This window comes from Panthera tigris, chromosome A2, assembly GCF_018350195.1.
Source record: "Panthera tigris isolate Pti1 chromosome A2, P.tigris_Pti1_mat1.1, whole genome shotgun sequence".
NCBI classification, from domain to species: domain Eukaryota; kingdom Metazoa; phylum Chordata; class Mammalia; order Carnivora; family Felidae; genus Panthera; species Panthera tigris.
In genome coordinates, this window is record NC_056661.1 from 118,711,434 (window position 1) to 118,733,776 (window position 22,343).

Here is a 22,343-nt window from a genome sequence, read left to right on the forward strand (position 1 = left end):
TAAATCCTATTAATTCTTATTAATAGGATTTATAACAGCCACCCACATCTTCCCCATTCAACTACTAGAGTATATATCAGCTATTCAATAAAAACAAAACTCTCAAAGGCAAACTTACTTGTTGGTCCAGGGTGGGGGCGGGGGGGGGGGACCTGCTAGCTATCAACCCAAACTAGGTCCTCCCATACTCCACAGTAAAAAAACTACTATTAGGCCTTCCTGGGAGCCTCTGCAGCTACAGATGGCCACGCAATTAGGTTCTCACCAATGCCACAGGAGTGGAATGTCCGGTCACCCTTGAAAGCCTTGGCCACAACACATCGTATGTGCAGTCTTTCACACTCTATTCCTTCGCCCCAAGGTGAATACAAAGATTCATCCCCAGGGAAGGACCCTAGGGAACTCAGCCTTTAGGATACAGAAGCGGAGTAGACTTTGAGAGAGCAGAGAAACAACATGGAATGAACCTGAAGCCCTGAATGACTGCATGCGGCTGAGGAGCCTGCCTATCCGCCCCAGATCCTTCTGTGAAAGAGAAACCAACTTCTCAGACCTTTACTCCACGTGATGTATGTTACGTTGGGCCTGTTTGTCATAATAGCGGAGTGTGTAATTCTAGTGCGACCGCTCCTTGGGAGAAATGACTTCGCTGAAAACTTGTAATACTTTTGTGCAAGCTGATGATAAAATCACAGCCACAATCTGAGAGCCAACTCAGGGGTTAGGGCAGGCATTAGAATATTAGAACAAAATGTTCTTTACGTCTGGTAGACTCATCGTGAAGATCAGCCTGCATATTGTTTTCAACTTCTCTGATGTAACAGAGATGCTCCCGCTTTGCTGAGTGTATAGAAAGTGTCTGATGAAAGGCAAAGCGTGGAACTAACTCAAAACCTTTAAACTCCTATGGCTTCAAAAGTCTTTATTTCCAGGCAAAATGTGAAAGTGAAAAAAAAAAAAAAGAATGACTAATTCTGTTTTTAGGAACAATCTAATCTGGTCCTTGGAGCTGAAGGTTTATAGCAGAGGATAACTTGCCTGGATACAATTCGGGGGGTATCAGTTTACGTTCCTACATCGTAAACTTAGTGCTATTGCGGAATGGGGACACAGAGATGAAACACAGAGCCATGAATCATGCCTTTCGGGGGCTCACAATCTAGTGAGGAGAAACAGAAATGCTGAAATAACAATGCTGGAATGCTGTCTGTAGTACCTGTCGCACCAGATAATAAGGGAGCTTACATCATCAGCCACACTTCTCATTTCGCAAATGAGAAAATTGTACTTTCAAACGTTGCCCAAAGTCACAGAGTGGCTCAACCAGAACCTAGGGGGGTATCTGGTACCAGGAACCACTCCCTGAGCCCCCAGGAGGTGTGATGTACAGTGGAGGGAAAGGAGGTTTCCAGCTGGCAGGTCAGCCGTTTTCCATCCCCTGGGACACTGGCTCAGAACTGGGGGGAGAGAAAGGTCACACGATCCAGCCATAAGGTAGTCCCAAAGCTTCTCTGAAGCCCTCTGTGCTGGGAAAGGGCCTCATAGGTAGGGTCCCCAACCTTCCCAGCCTTGTCGCACAGCTCAGGAACTTATAAGACGGGCACATGGGGCCACCCAAATTAAAGTCTTTGGATTCTTACATAATCTCAGAATGGAAAAGATTCCTCCCTAACCAGCGAAGGAGACTCCTCTGTTTTTTGTGACTAAGGAGAAATCATTTAGAGTCACACGCTCTATCAACTGAGCCAGGCACCCCTATTTTTACTTTAAGACTTAATTTCCCTGTGTGCAATGTTTATCCATGCCTTCTTTTTAAAAAATGTTTATTTTTGAGAGAGAGAGCGCATGCTCGCACGTGCACATGCAAGTGGAGGAGGGGCAGAGAGGGAGACAGAGGATCTGAAGTAGGCTCTGCACTGCCAGCAGAGAGCCCAACGCACGGCTTGACCCCCATGGACGGTGAGATGGTGACCTGGGCCAAAGTCCGATGCCTAATCGACCGAGCCACTCAGGCGCCCCAATGCTTATTCATTAGTCCCAATGTATGGCTCTCACATTCTCTGGAAAGTGTAGGGACAGCAATCTCATGTTTATATAGGATTAGAATCACTGTAGGGCAAATTTCTATCTCTGTAAATTTCAAATCCTTCTGGACTTTTTCTATTTTTTTTTATTGCATATTCTAAAATGCTTACTTATTTTGAGAGAGAGAGAGAGAGAGAGAGGGAGAGAATGTGCATGCAAATGGGGGAGGGGCAGAGAGCGAGAATCCCAAGCAGGCTCTGCACTACATGAGCGCACAGCCCGATGCAGGGCTCAACCTCAGGAACCCTGAGATCACGACCTGAGCTGAAAACAAGAGCTGGACACTTAACTGACGGAGCCACCCAGGCGCCCGTGGACTTTTTCTATTTCCAATAAATGACCTCTGTGGTAATGGATTACTGTTTACTCACATCCCTACCCCTCCCTTGCTCTATCAAGTCTGTGCGTGGTCACATGACTTGATTTGGCTAAAGGAACACGATGGATGTAACATGGTAGAGGTCTTGATTTTTTTATTTTTTTCTGATGGCATAATTTTATTTTATTTTTTTTTAAATATAATTTATTGCCCAATTGGCTAACATACAGTGTGCACACTGTGCTCTTGGATTTGGGGGTAGTTTCCTGTGGTTCATCACTTACATACAACACCCAGTGCTCATCCCATCAAGTGCCCTCCTCCATGCCCCCATCACCCGTTTTCCCCTGTCCCCCACCCCCCCCCCATCCACCCTCAGTTTGCTCTCTGTATTTAAGAGTCTCTTATGGTTTGCCTCCCTTCCTCTCTGTTTGTAACTATTTTTTTCCCCTTCCCTTCCCCCATGGTCTTCTGTTAGTTTCTCAAGACCCACACTTGCGTGAAAACACATGATATCTGTCCTTCTCTGACTGACTTATTTCACCCAGCCTAATACCTCCCAGTTCTCTTGATAGAGGTCTTTAAATAAGCTTCCATGACTGGTGTGGCGCGTGTGCTCTTGTGGTCCATCATGAGGAAAGCGTGAAACGAGGAGCTGCTGCCCCTTCAGCCTGGTCTCTAAAATGAACACGTCAGCTAACCTGTGCCCAACCTGCAGCGGACCAGTCGACTGGCAGCCTGAAGCAGAACCACTCAGCTGAATCCCTCTGCAGACCAGACAGCGTGGGAACAACTGCCTACCGTGAGAGCCACTGAGTTTGGGGATCATTTGTGATGCTGCATTATCGTGCCCGCAGCTGACCGATGGCATCACCATTTTATATCAACTGGCAAGGCTAAATTACAGGTACAAATCTACGGATTTCCAGGCAACGCATGCTCTTTGATTTTTCTCTTGGACCGCACAGGCATCCTGTCACCCAAGACACGCCATTTCTCGATTACTGGAACGAAGATCCTGGCAGGTTAGAGTGTCGTAGATGGGTTCACAGACCCTCAATAAAAACAAAAGCTCATTTTGACTGTGAAATGTTTATGCTAACATCTTCCCATACGATGTAGACGTAGGAAACCAGAAGCTATTTTTCACAGAAGACATACGTAAAATACTACAATTTCAGAATAAAAAGGGTACTGATGGTAAAATAGTATCTTCAGGCTCATGGTCTCTCTAATCTCCCTCAGTAATTCTTCTGTCCTTCTGTCAGTATGTTTTAAGTTACTATTGTCAAAACCATTGTCTCGTCTCTCCTCCCCACAGCCTCCCCACCCCACCCCCTGATTCTGGTAACACTCCTATCACTAAAATCTATGCAAGATTTCACAAAGCTCCTGAAAAATATTTTTTAAAGAAATCTGTAGGTCCCCACAGTTTAGGAACTGCACCAAACATGACTTTTTCATGCATCATGATTACTGATAAGCCTGGTTTTCACTCCCACTTCAAGATAAAATAGCACACACTACATGAATTACATCAGCCAAATGAATTAGCCCAAAATTTTTATTTCAATATAGGTTTTGAGATACCAATGAGACTTTGGGGACTGAACAAAAATTCCAATGAGATGTGCAAGCAAATGAGATGTGAAGAGATCTAGAGGCCAGTTTCCCAGATCTCTATAGGGCACTTTGCAGGCAACAACGGGGTCCTTGAGTGACTTGAAAGTTACAGAAAGCATAGCGGAAATGATAACCATAATGAAGCTGCACAACATTCCATGTCATTTGGAGCTGGAATTAATTTTTTTAAAGATTTTTAAATTTTCAGTACAATTTACTCCCTAACGTGGGGCTCGAACTCATGACCCCAAGATCAAGAGTCGCATGCTCCACAGATTGAGCCAGCCAGGCGCCCCGTGACTGGAATTATTTTAATTCCATTTGGTGACACTGGCTGATACATAGGTCTACAGGTGGATGCCCATCGTTCCAACCCTATTCCCCACCACGGTCTTCCTTTCTCCGTCTCCTCCCACCACATCAGTCCTTGCTGCTGCTCAAACATACAGACACTCCTGCTCTGGCCCTTTGTCTTTGCTGGTCCTTCTGCTGCCTGGAACATTCTTCCCCCACAGACCCAAATGGCTCCTTCATGCCCCTACTTCATTCAGGTCCCTTTGGAGACGCCTCCCCCTCGGAGGCCAGCCCAAGCTACCTTATCTCAAACAGGCCTCTCACCCTCTCTCTTCGACTCACTCTATTTTCTCCTCATGGCATTATGACTTTGAAGTTCTTATGTGTTTGTATTTTTTCTTGCTTCTCCCATGAGCGTGGACTGTGTGTAGTTCACTACCATGCCCCAGCTCCTGGAGAGTGCCCGTAGGGTTCACACGCAAGAAATATTTACTAAATACATAAACTGGGAGTTTTAGAAGTTGCATGAAAAAAAAAAAAAGAAAACATTTAATTACTTATTAAATCAGTTTGTTAGACAAAAATCTTTCAATACATAGAATCCATGGGGATGGAGAAGGAAAATAACTAAAAGGACCTTCAGTAATAGAGTTGGAAACCATATTTTCTTAAGTTTATTTATTTTGAGAGAGAGAGAGAGAGAGAGAGAGAGACGTGCACACATGCACAGGCAGGGGAAGAGCAGAGAGAGGAGAGAGAGAGAGAAATCCCAAACAGGCTCTACACTCTCAGCGTGGAGCCGAAGGTGGGGCTCACGCCTGCGAACTGTGAGATCACAACCAATCTGAAATCAAGAGTCCCATGCCTAATCGACTGAGCCCCCCAGACGTCCCCAAGCCATTTTCTTATCCAACTACTGAGAAGTCACATAAGCCTGGACCAGCTGCTTAAGTGTATCAGATCCCAGTATACTCTTTAAGGGGGAAAACCATTGTAAGTCTGTTCTATAGGACTGAAAAATATTTCAATCATTGTCAAGTACCACTTAGAAACAAAGAAGTTAAATATTCTCTGCAATCAGTACACAACTCAACTATTGCCCCTCGACCTTCTAAAACAAGGCCTATCTCAGAACTTCCCTGAGAAGCTTCCAGCATTTGAGCATGTGACATTTCAAGGACTGTTCTTAAAGAGGTGCACAGCCACTCGACCAGGAGAGCACAGCATTTGGTTAGATTCCTATAGTCGTGTTCTTGGATTGCTTCATAAAAGCCCTACAAATCCTTCCGAATGATTCACAATAAACCTTTACAAACAATGCATACAAAATCATGCCCTATTTTTCCACTGCTTAGTTGGTACAACATGAAAAAATTATGTTTTCTGTTTATATAGCTTAATAAACCTCTCTAGACTCTTAAAATGCCTTTTCTCCTAACTGCAAAATTGTATTTATCAAATATGGAAGCATTTTTCTAATCACGTGATCTAACGTCTCAAAAACTTAAATCTGGATAAACAATACTAAATTAAGGCTGGTATATTTTGAAACAGCAAGAATTTGTGTGTGGAATGTTTTAACAGCTCGTGGATTCCTACGACCACTCAGTATGACTTCTACAAATACCAACCAAAACTCGACCAGGGAAATCAAAGTTCTCAAAGTAAAAACGCTTAACAAAAAACAAGAATGTGTAACGTTATTTTGATTCTTCCTCCATCATATTATGGAAACATAAAGAGGACAGAAGAATCTGAGGAATGTGGCACCAGCAGCAGGCATCACGGATGCGAGAAGATGGTCCGATAATATCGGTGTTGATATTTACGGGATGCTTCCTTAGCTGCCCTTGGTATGCATGTTTTAATTTAATCCTCATAGCCGCACTCTGAGATAAATACTATCTTTATCGGACAGAAGCTGAGGTCCAGACAAGTTAAATATCCTTGGCCAAGGTCACACAGCCGGTAGGGTTCAGGGCAGTCCTGCCTACCCACTCCCCAGTAAAGCCTCCAGCATGGCTTCCTCCAGAAGGCAATGAAGGGAGCTACCTAGAGAGCTTTCTTCTCTTCAGAATTCACCAGAGTTCCAACAGCTAACATACCAAACAGAAGTGGTACCTCACAAAAGCTTGAGATACGTACTATTATTTCCATTTTACTTTTTTTTTTTTTTTTTAAGTTTATTTACTGATTTTGAGAGCGAGCAAGAGACAGCCAGCACATGGGAGGGGCAGAGAGAAAGGGAGAGAGAGAATCCCAAGCAGGTTCCGCGTGCTGTTAGCGCAGAGCCCGGTGCGGGGCTCAAACTCACGAACCCTAAGACCATGACCCGAGCCGAAATCAAGAGTTGGCTGCTTAACCGACCGAGCCACCCAGGCACCCCATTTTAGAGATGAAAAACAAGGAGGCACAGAGAGGTTACGTACTTGACTGAAGGAAAAGTCAGGGTCCCAAGTGAGGTAAGTAGCTTCCAGCAACCACAGGCTGGACCACTGTTCTACTGCTATTCTCTCTACTCCTCTTGGCCAAGCACTCTCGCCCACTCATGACTTTAACCTCCTTGGCTTCTTCATCTGTGGAATTAGCTAGTTGGACTAGACAACCTCTAAGTTTCCTTCTGGCTTCTCAGGGACATGGTGCTCAATTCATCTGCTTGAAATCATCCTTTTGCCACGATGAAAACACCCAGGATAGAGTATTTGAGTGATCCTGTTTTTTTTCCCCCGGGGGAGGGAAATGCACCCAAATCAGGATCCTAATATACTTTCAGGATTAAGGCTCATTTTTTTTTAGAATTTGGTATCAAAGAAAACTTGACATCACAAAGTTTTCATTAAAAAAAAAAATAGCTAACCATTTCCTGAAAAGAAATGGCAATTAAAAAACAAAACAAAATCATAAGCTACAATTCCATTACACCTGTGGTAGTCTGTATAGCTTCTTTGCTGGAAACAATGGTCTTCAAAGTTTACTGTGCATCTCAGCATTTATACGTATTCCATTAAAACACATGGCCTGGGGCGCCTGGGTGGCTCAGTCGGTTAAGCGGCCGACTTCGGCCCAGGTCATGATCTCGCGGTCCGTGAGATCGAGCCCCGCTTCGGGCTCTGTGCTGACAGCTCGGAGCCTGGAGCCTGTTTCGGATTCTGTGTCTCCCTCTCTCTGACCCTCCCCTGTTCATGCTCTGTCTCTCCCTGTCTCAAAAATAAATAAAAACGTTAAAAAAAAAATTAAAAAAAAAAAAACAAAACACATGGCCTATCATCAGTATCTTATTAAAGACGGTGATCAGCGGCCGTGGAAGAGTTTTCTTGCACAGTGTTTTAAAACCATCTGTACTGGTTGCAAACCAGTATAAGATATATTTCGTATAAAAAAATCATAGTTCTTAGCCTCTAATAAGGACAACAAGGATCTGTCAACAATGGCCCGCACTCCAACATGACAGCACGGGGCTGGAGGTGAGTAGTAGTCCTCTTTGTAAGCAAAGCAAGGGCTCTCTTTAGTTGGCCAGAGTCCCCACTACTCCCAAGTAGGTTGAACTTCGTCACTTTACACACACACTGTGTCCTGAGGGCATGAAGTTCGAGAAGTTGAGGACACAGGTTTTGCAGCTTAGGCATTTCTGCTCTAACTACACATCTGAGATGGTATCCCATATTCAAAACTGCTTGGGGTGCCTGGGTGGCTCAGTCGGTTAAGCATCCAACTTTGGCTCATGTCATGATCTCACGTTCGTGGGTTCAAGCCCCGCATCGGGCTCTGTGCTGACAGGTCAGAACCTAGAGTTTGGAGCCTGCTTCAGATTCTGGGTCTCCCTCTCTGCCCCTCCCCTGCTCATGCTGTCTCTCTCTCGCTCCAAAATAAATAAACATAACATAAAAAAAGTTTGTTTTTTTTTTAAATTTTTTTTTTAACGTTTATTTATTTTTGAGACAGAGAGAGACAGAGCATGAACAGGGGAGGGTCAGAGAGAGGGAGACACAGAATCTGAAACAGGCTCCAGGCTCTGAGCTGTCAGCACAGAGCCCGACGCGGGGCTCGAACTCACGGGCCGCGAGATCATGACCTGAGCCGAAGTTGGCCGCTTAACAGACTGAGCCACCCAGGCGCACCAAAAAAAGTTTTGTTTTTTTTTTAAACCTGCTCTACGTTAAACGCTTGCCTCCAGTCAAACTCAAAACTGCAGCTATAGAATGGAAACCCCAAAAGGTCACACCTCTTTAAAAGTGTTATTCCTTTTTTTAAAAATCCACAATCTTCGCAATGCTAGTTACCCCATCAGTGGGAACCAACGGGTTCCCAACTTTGACAACAAATTAGAATCTACTTTGACAAGGGCTCAGACCCAGCTCACCCCAGGTCAATCACATCATAAGCTCTGGGGGTGGAGCCAGCTGTCCTTATTTTGTCCGGGTTCACCCATGTGATTCTGAGGACAACTCACGTTGTCATACAGGGACTCATAAATTAATAAGACTGATTGCCACAAGCCACAGATAAGAAGAACTCTCGTCACTTTGCAACACAGGTTACGTCGACATGTAAGATGCCCTTCACTTTCTGGGTTTTGACAAAATGTTATTTCTTTCTTCCAACATCTAATGTGAAATGTGCACATAACTTAGTAGCTCTTAGCCAAATTTCCTGTCTGGTGTTCACACATTTTAAACAACAAATATTTTGGTGTGGGCCCCTGGAAGTGCTGAAGTGAGGCCAACGTACAAAAGGGAGTTTCCAGCTCAGGCAGAACATTGAGACATATTAAAGCACACACTGTCAAACAAAGAGTTGGTGCCAGACTCCAGATGTCTAGTGTTAAAAATATCCTATCAAAAGATCTCCTCGGTAAAGATCTGAAATTGAAACTATCTATAGAGTGCTTGGGGCCGATGAAGTGCCCGTGTGATATCTGCTGACTCCTGAAGAGGTATTTTAGTCCACAGTCCACCAGCCTGTCCATTATCTCAATGAAGTGAGAACAGCAGAGGAAAGGAGGGGTCTGGAAAAAGTTAATCTAGAATTTCTGAGGTGAAGGCTTTCTGTAACACATACCGAGCTTACAAAGAAACTCCAAAACCCCGTTTCCTTCATTTGATGTTTGATACCTGAAGAAGCACGGGCATAATATAGGCTTATTTATGCTTATTACCATGGTGTTCAGTTTACTTAACAGTAAGCTGTACAAATATGTCTTTACAGATTTCCCTGCTTCTGCCATTACTTAAATAATTACACCAGGTACTGACAATCAGGCAGCTAAATTAGCATTCGAGAGGCTTTCACGGGATGATTTAGGTAAGAAAAAACTGGTGCGTCAATTGTAAGTCCAGATGTGCTGCTGTGCCAGCTGTTCAAGGCCTGGTGATGGAGTAATACGACCTAAAACGCGCTCTCTCGGGAAAGGACACCAGGGAAGTGTCCGGGAGAAAGGGCTCTTAAGCACACCCAGGACGACTAGGGCTTTGGCTCTAAATTCACAGTGTTTACAACCGGGTCCCGTTGTGTGATAACTGGTCCAAACACAACTTTAACACACGTGACCATAATGCCAATGCTTTAATTTGGAGATCTGGAGTCAGAAGTTTGTGCGTGCAGTGTTAGGTATTATGTTTCTCGGGAGTCCCCTACCCCAGGTAAATAAGGATCCGTGAGGGAGGGGAAACCAGTTAGCACCTTCAGACAAGACGGTAATTGCAACCACTTTAAAAGTGCTGACTTATTATTTCCGTCATGATTGCGACGATGGGATGCTCGATGGGATGCTCGTGGACCCTTCCAACCACTGTAAACTCCAGGAGTCTGGAAACATTTCTAGTTCTACCAGAAGGCAGGCATCCAAGTATCTCCCCAAACTGCTCTCTTTGGAAATCCAACCTTTCTTCTGTACGTCATCAAGCACTCAGGTATACAAGGGCCTTCTATTAAAACGTAAGTATCTTTTAACTTACTTATTTTTGACACAGAGTGAGAGTGCAAGTGAGGGAGGGGCGAAGAGAGAGAGGGAGAGAGAGGATCCCGAGTAGACTCCGCACTGTCAGTGCAGAGCCCGACACAGGGCTCGACCCCACGAACCGTGAGATCGTGACCTGAGCCGAAACCAAGAGTTGGACACTTAACCGACTGAGCCATCCGGGCTCCCCTAGAATGTAAATATCTTGTACAAGAGCACAGCTTAGGCTGTATAGAGCAGGTACTAAGGAATAGGAGGACACCTGAGAGCAAAGCCTACCCCACACCCCCCGAGCCTTTGACTGGCTATGTGCTTCATGCTATGTTATTTGTTCTATGTCTCAGTCTGTATCTAGTGTCAAATGGGACTCATGCGGCATTCTGAAGCAACACATTAAAAGCAATTAGCCTGTGCCTCGCTAGTAGGTGCTTCCTAAACAGTAGATATTGTTACTAAAGAAGACTGTCAGAATTGTCCCGGTTGGAAAAGCTAAAAGGTAGATGGACTCAAGATTCAAAATCCAGTTCTGTCCAGCTTCACAAGCCAAGCGACTCCCCACCCCACCCTCACCCCCCCCCTTTATATACCAAACTGCCCTAGCAGAGAGGTGAGAGGAAGCAAGGTACACTTTTGTCCTAGCATTGTTGAAGCCCTAGAATGTTCTAGGCAACCAAATATTGTAGGTAAGGCAAGAAATAATTCAACGAAGCTTCTTAATAGTCTCAACGTGGAACAGGCCTAACCAAGTTCAGTTCCCAAGTGTGAAAATAAAGACATGGATTTTGTTTCCAAATCTCCTTAAAAAAAAAGAAAGTTGGGGCGTCTGGGTGGCCCAGTCGGTTAAGCGTCCGACTTCAGCCAGGTCACGATCTCGCGGTCCGTGAGTTCGAGCCCTGCGTCAGGCTCTGGGCTGATGGCTCGGAGCCTGGAGCCTGTTTCCGATTCTGTGTCTCCCTCTCTCTCTGCCCCTCCCCCGTTCATGCTCTGTCTCTCTCTGTCCCAAAAATAAATAAAAAACGTTGAAAAAAAAAATTAAAAAAAAAAAAAAAAGAAAGTCTTCTTCAAATTTCCTTAATCTAAACTGCCTTGCACTAACTGGTATTTGCATGGCTCCCATAAATATATACCTACAAACACGTAAATATATCATCCCTCATATATGAATGCTTCCAAGATGTTTTTCACCGCCCCAGGTTACCCCTGCAACTTATTCTTCTCACAGTCCAAAGCACTTCTCAATTTTCGTTCGCATTTCATTTCTGAAAACACATCTTGAGGAAGAGCCTAGGAAGATGAGCAGGCCCATCCACCAGGAAGGGGCTGTGTTTTGGCGGGAGGCAAAGGTTACAAGAGGTTACCATGGAGTATGGCGGGCAAGGCACTACGGGACAAAGGGGGAAGAGCCAACTATAACGATGCACCTATCTGAGGTGGGAGAGGCTTTCTGTTCTGCAGGAAAATATTTCTGTTTTATAATCTTACCAAAATACACATTCTGGTTCGTATCTCACTAGATAAAGTATTTAACTAATACAGTAGCATATTTAACTCCAAATTGGAAGTACTCCTAGGATGAGGTAATATTTATTTCATAGGCTTACAGTGAGGGTAAATTAAATATTGTATGAAAACTGGGGTGCCTGGGTGGCTCAGTTGGTTAAGCATCCAACTCTTGATTTTGGTTCAGGTCATGATCTCAAGATTCAGAAGTTCAAGCCCCGCGTAGGGCTCTGCACTGACAGTGTGGAGCCTGCTTGGGATTCTCTCTCTCCCTCTCTCTCTCTCTCTCTCTCTGCCCCTCCCGTGTGCGCCCTCTCTCTCTCTCTCTCAAAATAAATAAATAAACATTAAAATAAATAAATATTGTACGAAAATGGGTTAATACAGTCTTTGGCACAGGGTAGTGACTCCCTAATTGGGTTCAAGAAATAGATCCATGCTTTGTGAGGCCTGTAGATTTAGACCCTCTTTATGGGAAAAAAAAAAAGTTACAAATACAAAATTATTACAAAAGTTATCATTTATTTAGATTAAGAAATCACAACACAATGCAAAATTTTTAAAGCTACCATTACCAAAACATCACAAAATCTGGAACAAGAAACCAGTAATGAATTAACCACCTGACACGCTGCTGTATATATTTCTTTTGGGCTTCATGTTCTTCGATTACTTCTCATATAACAATGATTTATGTTAATATCATTCCCTACGAAGACATTAGTATTTTCTATAAATCACTCCTTCCTCAAGTGTGGGTGATCCATACTTATTTTTAATTATTGGTAATTCAGAAAAGTTACTTTCTGCCTCACAGCTCCTTATTAGTAATGCCATAGAAATTTTTTGGATCGTTGTCAAATTTGTGAACACTTTTATTTCCTTTCGTATATGAGCCGTAAGAATTCAGGGCATTTCAAGTTTTGTTGTGCATTGACTGACTTCAAATATTCTCTGTGTTGATGACACTCATTAGCCAGTTTGTTGTCAATATTCTTTGTTGTCGATACAGACGCACTTGTGTCAAAAAAGCAAGAAACTTAAACACAGAATTTCCATAAAAGACATAGTGCATTTATAAATGTACACTTATACCTCACATTGCATTATATATAATTATATATAATTTTATGATATATAAATATATATAAGTATATACAAACATACAATATATATATGTATACTATAAATATTATACATATATATCATATTGCATCATGGAGTATATTCCTAACAAAAGGAACTTCCCACCTAACCACACTTAGATAAGAAACGAACTCCCTGCTTAGAACTTTACACATTTAACAAACACAAGAATTTTCCAGACTAGCTTCTGGCTCCATACATTTCAAACTAATTCCTACTGGTAGATGTCAGAGTACACATTCATACTGCAATACTTCCTCTGGCCAGCCCTGCCCCTTTGGGGGAGGGCCCCAGGTGGGCTGGCACAGTGGGCAGTGTTCCTGGGAAGTGACTCCCATATGCAGGTGGCTAGGAATAACTTAACTAGACACAAAGATGACCATGAATCACAGAAATATGTACCATTACGCCCAAGCTAAGTGTGTCCCCAATTTGACTTCCCCCTAGCTGTATCTCAAAAAGACTCTCCACCCCGATGTCACTGGGCCCAAGGAGATAGGTGACAGGAGGGATGTCAGAGTGGAAAAGAAACACTTTAACCAACTGCTGCTAATCTTACTTGTTGAAATTTTACAAGCTACGATCCCACGATCGCACACTGCTAGGGCTCCTCCAGGATCTTGGAAAGGACTGTGTGGATCCTAGCAATGTATTCAGACGTGATAAAACACGTGTTGTCCAAGCGCAGGGCCCTGGGGCTTGACCTTCATTGGCTTCATAATAAATCTGCCTCTGTGGTCCTTACTATTACTCATTATTTATCTCAGTCCGTACATATCTAGTCTCTCCAAATAAATTTCAACTCCTTGGTGACAGGAAGTACTGTCTCAAGTACTAACATATAGTAAATACTCAAAAATGTGTGCGGTAGTCCTCACTATACATAGTGATTTTGACGGAGTCAGAAAGAGAGCAAGTATATGTATAATATAAATGTATATATGTATTATGTACATACATATAAATATACGCACACACATATATATGTACACACATGTGGGTGTGGAGATATTCACACACATAAATCTATTCAGATATGTATTATACACGTATATATATTTTACATGTTATATGTGTCATTTATCTATATAGTATGTCTATACATCAATTCTCTATATAATATCAAAGAGACAGTGAGTCGTTCCATGTTAACGACATGGCGTCCAGATCTTGTCCCTTCAAGAGATCTATCTCAGAAGAAAGTCACCATTATAGCCTGGCAGACAATGAACAGGGCTTCCTTTAGGAGGCCAGTGGGTGAACCAGACAAGGGCCACTCTGGCCATTTGGAGACTATCAACGCTGGACAGAGAGTCTGTAGTCAGTGACCCAAGAAGAGTCACTTTGACTCCTGCCAAAGTGGAGAGAGAGCTACTGGGAAGCCTTCATCCTTAAAGAGGATATCCATTAATGTGGTCCCTGCTTGCAGCTGGCCTTTTAAAAAAAATAAATAATAGGTGAAAATGACTGCAACACTCCAGTGCTTAGTGCAAGGGGAAAATATATTTTCCTTTAAACTGATTTAGCACATTAAATGAAAGGCTTGTTTTTTTCCAACAAATCTCTGACATTTGCAGTTTCTGATTTTCAGATTCTAAATAAACAACATGTGCCATTCAACACTTGAGCGAGGTCAACATGGAACAAATCTATTGCCTCATCATGAAACAAAATGTATTATCTGAAATCCAGCAACTTCAGTAGTACGCAGGCCCTATCAGCACTGTCAAGGTCTGAGGGCAGGGATAAGGAGGGGGTGGGAGAGAGGCAATATAAAGAATTATGGGGTATGGTTCTTGTCCTGACAGCAAAAGCTGGAAAAAAGGGAGGATTTTTTATTTATTTTTTTACTTTTTTACATTTTATTTATTTTTGAGAGAGAGAGAGAGTGAGAGAGCACAAGCGGGGGAGAGGCAGAGAGAAGGGGAGACACAGAATCCGAAGCAGGCTCCAGGCTCTGAGCTGTCAGCACAGATCCCGACGCGGGGCTCAAACTCCCAGACTGCGAGATCATGACCCGAGCCGAAATCAGATGCTCAACTGACTGAGCCACCCAGGGGCCCCTACAAACTAGGGAAGATTTTTAAGGGGTCTGGTAACTGTCCTGTCTCTCAGATCTCAGTCTTAAACACAAGACCTTTGGCTTCCAGACAGTTCGAGGAAAGCCCCCTGCATCAAGAGTCACCAGCCTGCTGTAGCCTTGAGGCTTCTTCACTGTCATCAGTGGGAAGCATCGCCATCAGTTTACATATCTAGTATTGTCACAGTGGGAGAGGTCTCCAAAATAGATGCATTCTAAAGGAAGCTATTTTCCACATACGGAGGCTTTTGTCAACCCAGTCAATCAGTTGCAGGCAGTTTTTCTGTCTGTGCATCTCAGTCACACATCAGAAAACATGGACACTACAACAAGAAAACAATCAGAAGCTTGTGAAACTTAGGAGACAGAATGTTCACTAGCAACGTCCCATAAAGGGTGATTTGACTATTTAGAGGTGAGAACCGGCTAAATGGAAAAACGATTTTGGAGAATGCTGTGAAGTTTTGGATTTAGGGTTCCTCCACACAGCGTGTGATACGTATGCACACGCATGCACACGCATGCACTTGAAACCTTGCCTGGCTCTGTACCTGGGACCTTCTTGTGAACCATGGGAGGGAGTAACAGGGCATCGCACCGCCAAGCCACAAGGTGTAGGCAAAGAGCAGGGCAGGCAGTGACAAGCCTTGCATTCATTCATTTAGTCATTCAGTCATTCCTCCTCCCCACAGGAAATGTCCTCATGGGAATGTGCCCACAAGCTCCAAGCACAGTGCCTCTTTCTAGTCCTGGCTTTTTCCAAATAAAAACAGGCCACAAGGAAAGGCCATGTTGGAAGCCACTGGCCTTGACACCACTTTCCAGTCCACAGTGGCAAAAGCCTTTGCCAGCATCTAAAGTACCTCTGGCCACGAAGAACAGAAAGTGGCCAGTGCCTTCGACCCCAATCTCGACGACTGGATGTTTTCCCATTTCCATGTTTTCCCATTTTCAACTTTTCCTGGGAAAGGCCTGACGATTTCACATGGTTGTAGGTAGACACAACCCACCTTCTGTTCACCTCAATTGTAGCCTTTCACAGTAGGATTGCAAACATACTCATTTAGTAAATACACAAAATGCAAAGAAATTGGCTGACTGTGCTGTAAATGAGTACTTTACACAGGCTAGTTCACTTAATCTTCATCAGCCACTGCATGGGGTAGGTGATGTTATTGTCTTCATTAAACAGAGGCAGAAACTGAGGCACAGTGTCACTGAGCCATTTGTCCACGGTCAAATGGCTGACAAGTGTCAGAGGTGTATATTCAAACCCAGGCAAGCAGGTTCACTATGCTACCCCTCAGATGATCCTCCCTTCAAGAGTTCAGAGCTACTTTAGTGGGGATAATAAGGGCTTACTAACCGATTACATACCCATTTATTTAGTATACTGGGGTGCTGTTTTAAGAAGATAATGCAAATACTTACTATTGTTGGAGCCCCATTCTACACTACGGGTAGTACAGTAACTACCTTATTTTTCTTTCTAAGGACTTTGATCTCTACTAATTAGATGGTTTACAAATCTACTATCTGACATGAAGCAGCATAGATTTTTTTTACCTTGGTTTTGGAAATGAGGAAACTAACAAGTAGAAACTCACAAGAAACCTGCTGACATTTCAGGGTCAAGAACCACCAAGTCATAGCTACAGTGAGTCACTAGGTCAACAATATTTCATCTCCTAATGGGGCCTCTACAGAAAAATCTGAGTCAACAACAGCAAAGCTGAGGCTCCTAACACCTGAGGAAAGTTCTAAATGAGCCGCTAGTTTAGTACCATCACAAGAATAACTGAATTGGGTCAGATTTCTCTGTTACAGTTTAAGAGGTGTGGTCTGCCTCAGGGCCTTTACACTGTCTGTTCCCTCCGCCTAGACCTTGATGTTCCCCTTGTGTCCTCATGGCTAACTTCCTCCCTTCTGGCAAGGTTTTGGCTTACCTCTTAGCTTCTCGTTCTCAGTGAAGCCTGTCCTGACCAGCCAATTAAAAATGCTAACAATTCCTCCTCTCAATCCACCTTAGCCTGCTCTTTCTCTTTTCCATCCTACTAACCACCTTCCAACATCCTACTTAACTTATTCTTCTGCTGATTGCTTACTATCTCCCACCACTAGAAAATAAACTCCCCAAAGGATCTTTGCCACCAAAAAATACCAAGAGCCTAGAACTGTGCCTGGTACAAAACAGATGCTAAATATTATGACATAAATAAATTCAAAATGCAGAAGAACGTTTACAAATATACCAAATAATCAAATTTAGTAAGAATGGGGACGTCTAGGTGGCTCAGTTGGTTAAGCGTCCAACTCTTGGTTTTGGGTCAGGTCATGATCTCACAGTTTGCGACATCGAGTCCCACATAGGGCTCTGTGCTGCTGGGATTCTGTGTCTCCTCTCTCTGTGCCCTGCCGCCCCCCCCTCCCCCCACTTGGCATGCTCTCTCTCTCTCTCTCTCTCTCTCTCTCTCAAAATAAATAAACATTTTTTTTTTTAATCTAGTAAGGATGATTAAATACTTGCCTTTCTGAAACCAAAAGCCAAAAGATTTCTCTGCACTGGGATGCATGGACAGAGCAGGCATTTCATGAGTCTGTGACATTGACCTTCAGTGCTAATAGTGCCCTTGGTGTTTCTGAGATTCCTAGCTACCAGTTCAGCTTCACCTATCCAGGATGTGCACGTCAAGAGTGTTCCTACAAACTCAAGTACCTACTCACAGTAAGAAGCAAACAAATCTTGATCAGCTTTTCCCGTCTCCAGGAAACAGAGCTGGGCTATGAATGAATTGAGAGCAAGCTGATAGAGAAACACTTCACAATTGCAGGGCTATGGGATTTCTAGGCAATTTGAGGGGAGGGCTTCAGCTGGGATATGGGGGTTGTACACAGAGACAGGTGCTCCAGGACCAACCTAGCGATGAAAGGCAAGGACAGGGGTGCCTGGGTGGCTCAGTCGGTTGAGCGTCCAGCTTCGGCTCAGGTCATGATCTCACAGTTTGTGGGTTCGAGCCCCGCATCGGACTCTGTGCTGACAGCTCAGAGCCTGGAGCCTGCTTCCAATTCTGTGTCTCCCACTCTCTCTGCTCCTCCCCCACTCATGCTCTCTCTCTCTCTCCTTCAAAAATAAATAAAAACATTGAAAAAAATTTAAAAAAAAAAAAAAGGCAAGGACAAACTCTGGAACACAGGTGCTGCACTCCTCCAGGAAGAAGAGAGCTAAGACAGAGGACGGTGAAAAATCACACTTCCCGTGGCTCTACATAGCCCCAAATCCTTTTTCCTATGGGTACAGGAAAATGGTTAAAAATAGGAGCTACGTGTACATATGTAACAGAACAGTGACAGCTATTCTAAACTTAATGCACTTAATTAATCTGAATTAAAAAATACAATTTTAATGAAAACTATGGGCCTCGGGCACTGAAGGCCTTGAAAAATCTGTCAAGCGAGAAACACGCCACAGTCCCATGAGTCTTCATTGCATTATTGCTTAAGAATTTTGACTAGTGCTTAGATAGTAATAACTCAGAAAGGTCCCCAAAATGGAACTACTACCTGAACATATTTCTAGTACACTCATGATCGCTAACTACAAGCTCCGTGCAAAAATGAAGGATAATATTAACATAGATCTTTTAATAGTCCTTTCAAGCATCTTTTTAATGTGGCCACTCAGTAACAAGGCCGAGAAATCAGTAAGTCAATCAGGAAAAATAAACATCTGCCTCCAAAAACTTATAGCCCAAACCGCAAACAATAAATACCACTTAACAATACACACAGAGCTTTCACTAAATGCTTGGTCTGCTATATCTGCACTCAAGACCCTTCATCAAGTGTATTTATGTGACACTGCCTACTAATCAGGTTGTTTTTATTCTTCCTGAGGTCAGTTCTTACTTGCGCATATAGGGCTGTTTTTGAAAGCCCCCTAAGAGGCCTCTCCTCAATAGAGGCACCCAACAGTTGAAGTTCATCTCTTCATTCAGGGAATTTCAAGTGTTTGTTCATTTTAGCATTTACTTTCCATAAAGTTGGCTGGTTTTAAACTAATTCCAAAGTACAGTCATGGGTAGTCTTGCCACACAGTGTGCCTAAGTCACAACTATTGTTATAAATTTAATTCTTCAATATTTTCATTAAGAGAAAAGAACTAGCCCTTTGGGGAGGGCCCTTAAAAGCTGAGTTTCAGAAAACTTTACAGAACCTTTAGCCCTCTGGGAAAATGTTTACCCAATACTAACAACAATTTCTGCAAACTTAAAAAGCTTTTTTGATCTACCAACCATTTAAAACCATCTTCTAATTGATTACAAGCTAAATCCTCAAGAAGGAAAACCGCCTTTAATACATTTTAAACTTATATTTTCTTTTAACCAGCTAGTCCAAGCAGGCAGGCAATGTGGGAAAAATTTAATTACTCACCTTAATTACAGTTTATCCTGAAATAACTCTTAGCGAAAGTGAATGGGATATGCAATGACAGCCCTAAGTGGGGCAATATTATTTATTTATATATTTATATAATGTATATTTCTTATGTATATTGTTTTCTATGTATTATTAAAGCAAGGGAAGTAAATTAACTGACAAAATTACTATTGGAACTTTGCATTACTTAAGTGTTACTATTATTTTGAACTGCTCATCATGAAAAATCTGATTTATCCTTAAAGTACCTGCGGTTATGACTATTTAATCATGCTATGAATCAGCAAATTTGTTAAACTCCTGCTTTTAAGACTACCAAAACTTGCCTAATCTCACACCTCCATCGGAGGAAATGGCGTTAACTATCATGTGGATGTTTTAAAACTTTGTAAGTTTCAAAACCTGGACAATTACTCATCAGGATTATCTCTTTAAAGACATTCGGTAGACATTTTCAATGATTATTCCCCATTCCGGAAGCCCCTGCCCCTCTTTTCCTATGCTAAACTAGCATTCAACCCTTATTAAGCACCACTGTGTGCAAAGAGAAAGCACTATACCAAGCAAAAGAGCATAAGGCTCGGCCTCATTTTATTCGTGCATAAATAAACACAGCAGTCGTGATTTATTCTCACAACTTTGTAGGAACGTGAGTTGCATCCACATGGCTGAATCCACAGCATTCATTTGGAAAGGGCTTTCTGGGGTTAATTTACAGGTTCTCCGGATCAGACAGCCCCGATGGGGCATCACGCGGTCCCCTCATCTTCCAGCCCACACGGGACAATTCGTGGGCGCCAGCCACACCTTCTGCAGGTGGCTGGACCGCCGGAGCCAGATGAGCCCGACCCATCTCCCCTCGCAGGGACTCCGGATAGGAGTACGGAAATGCGTGCAAGGACTTCTGCGAATTCAAGGACTTGTTGAAGGGCCCCGGGGTCCTGGGCAGGAAGGGAAGCGGCCTGCCCGCGGGGGGCCCCCTCCCCCGCGGCCACCGAGTCCCCCACGCCCCGGGCGCTGCGCAGGCCGCCGCCGCCACGGATCCCGGGCGTAGCCAGCGCACCTCGGGCCTAGCACCATTTGAAAGGCAAATCTCAGAGCCGGGGCACATTTAAATGCCCTGCCGCGGCCCCGGGGGATTGCTCTCCAGCACACACAGCCGCAGGGGCCTCCGGGGCCGCCCGGCCTGGGGCGTTGGGCGCGGCCCGCCGGCGCCCCCGGGACCTCAGCCCGCAGCGCCCCGGCGTCCGCGCCAGGCCAGGGCAGGGGCGGGTGCCCAGGGCCCCCAGGCCCGCGTCCCCGGCGGGGCCGAGCGAGCCCCGCGGCGCCGGGAGAGAGGGCTTGAGCGGCGTCCTCCGCCCGCGGCCGCCGGCTCCCGCCCCCTCCCGACGCACCACACCTAGCAACCCGCGCTGACAGGACGCAGTGGCGGCGGCGGCGGGAGGAGGAAGCGGAATGGCTGCCGCGGTGGAGCCACCCCCGCCCCCCCGCTCCCACCTCCCAGCGGCTGCAGCCGCCGCCGAGCCCTGACAGCTCGAGCCGGGGCGGAAGCGGCGGGCGGCGTGCAGCGCCCGCCCCCCCGCCGCCCCCGGCGCCTCGGGCCGCCCGGACCACCGGGCCAACTAACTCCGCGCCCCAGCCCAGCGCCGGCCGCCCGGCCCAGCCGCGCCCTCCGCCCCGCGCCCCCTCCCCCGGCGCCCGGCCCCGCCGCCGCATCTCCCCGCCGCCCGGTCCCTCCTCCCGCAGCCCCCGCCGCGGCGCACCCCCACTCCCACCACTTCACCGCCGGCGCGCACGCCCCTCGGAATCCCCCAGCCCGGCCGCCCGCCGGCCCCGGCACCTCGGGGCGCCCGCCCCCCTCCCCCACCCGAGCCCGCTCCCCGCTCCCTCCCCCCCCCGACCCAGGCACCTCGCGCCTCCGCATCCCGTCACCCCCACGCCCCGGGCTTGCACACACCCTCCCGCCCCGCCGCCGCCTGCCTCCCTCCTGGCCACCCCTGGCCATTCTGGGGTTCTCGCCTGGGCAGGAGTTTCCGCGCGCCGGGCACCCCCGCCCACCCCCGGGCCATTTACCGATGTGGTTGTCCTCGATGTGCTCGATGAGGTCGGCCAGGGTGGGGAAGTGGAGTCCGCAGCCCCCGAATCGGCAGGTATTGGAGAAGAAGGAGGCGGCGGCGATGCCTGTCATGGTGCTACATCGAGAGCCCCCCTGGTGTCGGCTCTGCGAGCGCCGGGCCGGCGGGCGGAGGGAGGGAGGGAGGGAGGGAGGCAGGGTGGGGTGAGGAGAGGAGGGGCTGGGGGAGGGGGAGAGAGGCGGGGTGAGGGGAGCGGAGAGAACGGGACGGAGGGAGAGGGGGCTAAGGCGATGGAAGGAGAGCGTAGAGAGACCGGGAGGCAGAGGGGAGGCGGTGGCGGCGGCGGCGGCGTCGGGAGCGGCGGGGGGAGGGTGGGGGTGGGGGGTGAGGCCGCTGCAGCTGGGAGGAGGGACCAGGGCGCGCGGCAACAGCTGTGCGGCCCCAACCTCGGTTCCTGGACTGAGGCCTCACCTGCGAGCTCCTGCCACCAACTTTATCTCTCTCGGCCTGCCCTTCGCAGTTGGTAATACGTGCAATCTGTTTGGAGCTTCCTTGGTTATGTATATTACATTCGTGATATATACACATCTATTAATTACACACGCATCCCCGCGATGAGAAGTCAGGGAGCTACCCAGGCCCCACTCGGGGACATTTGTTTGCACTTGGCCACCTGTCTAGGTGTGACACTGACATTCACAGGGGACCCAGGAAAGGTAATTGTGTGCACCTTACTCCTTAAACCTTTTTTTTTTTTTGTAAGTCATTTTCTCTGGAGGTTTGTACGAACTAATTGATTTTAATGAAATTTCCCTCTAGGCCAAAAGA

The 22,343-nt window shown here is 45.8% G+C and overlaps 1 protein-coding gene across 2 annotated transcripts in view; it reads right to left on the minus strand.

Annotated features, from left to right (window-relative positions):
* Nucleotides 1-21,713, minus strand: part of JAZF1 (JAZF zinc finger 1) — a 340,087-nt gene extending 318,374 nt beyond the window's left edge. The window contains exon 1 of one of the 2 annotated variants that reach the window (XM_042968799.1): nucleotides 21,514-21,713. In XM_042968799.1, the coding sequence (XP_042824733.1) occupies nucleotides 21,514-21,628 (115 nt within the window). In that variant the 5' untranslated portion in view covers nucleotides 21,629-21,713. The remainder of the gene's footprint in view (nucleotides 1-21,513) is intronic. The other variant, XM_042968820.1, reaches the window with a different exon arrangement.
* Between the last annotated feature and the right edge of the window lie 630 nt (nucleotides 21,714-22,343).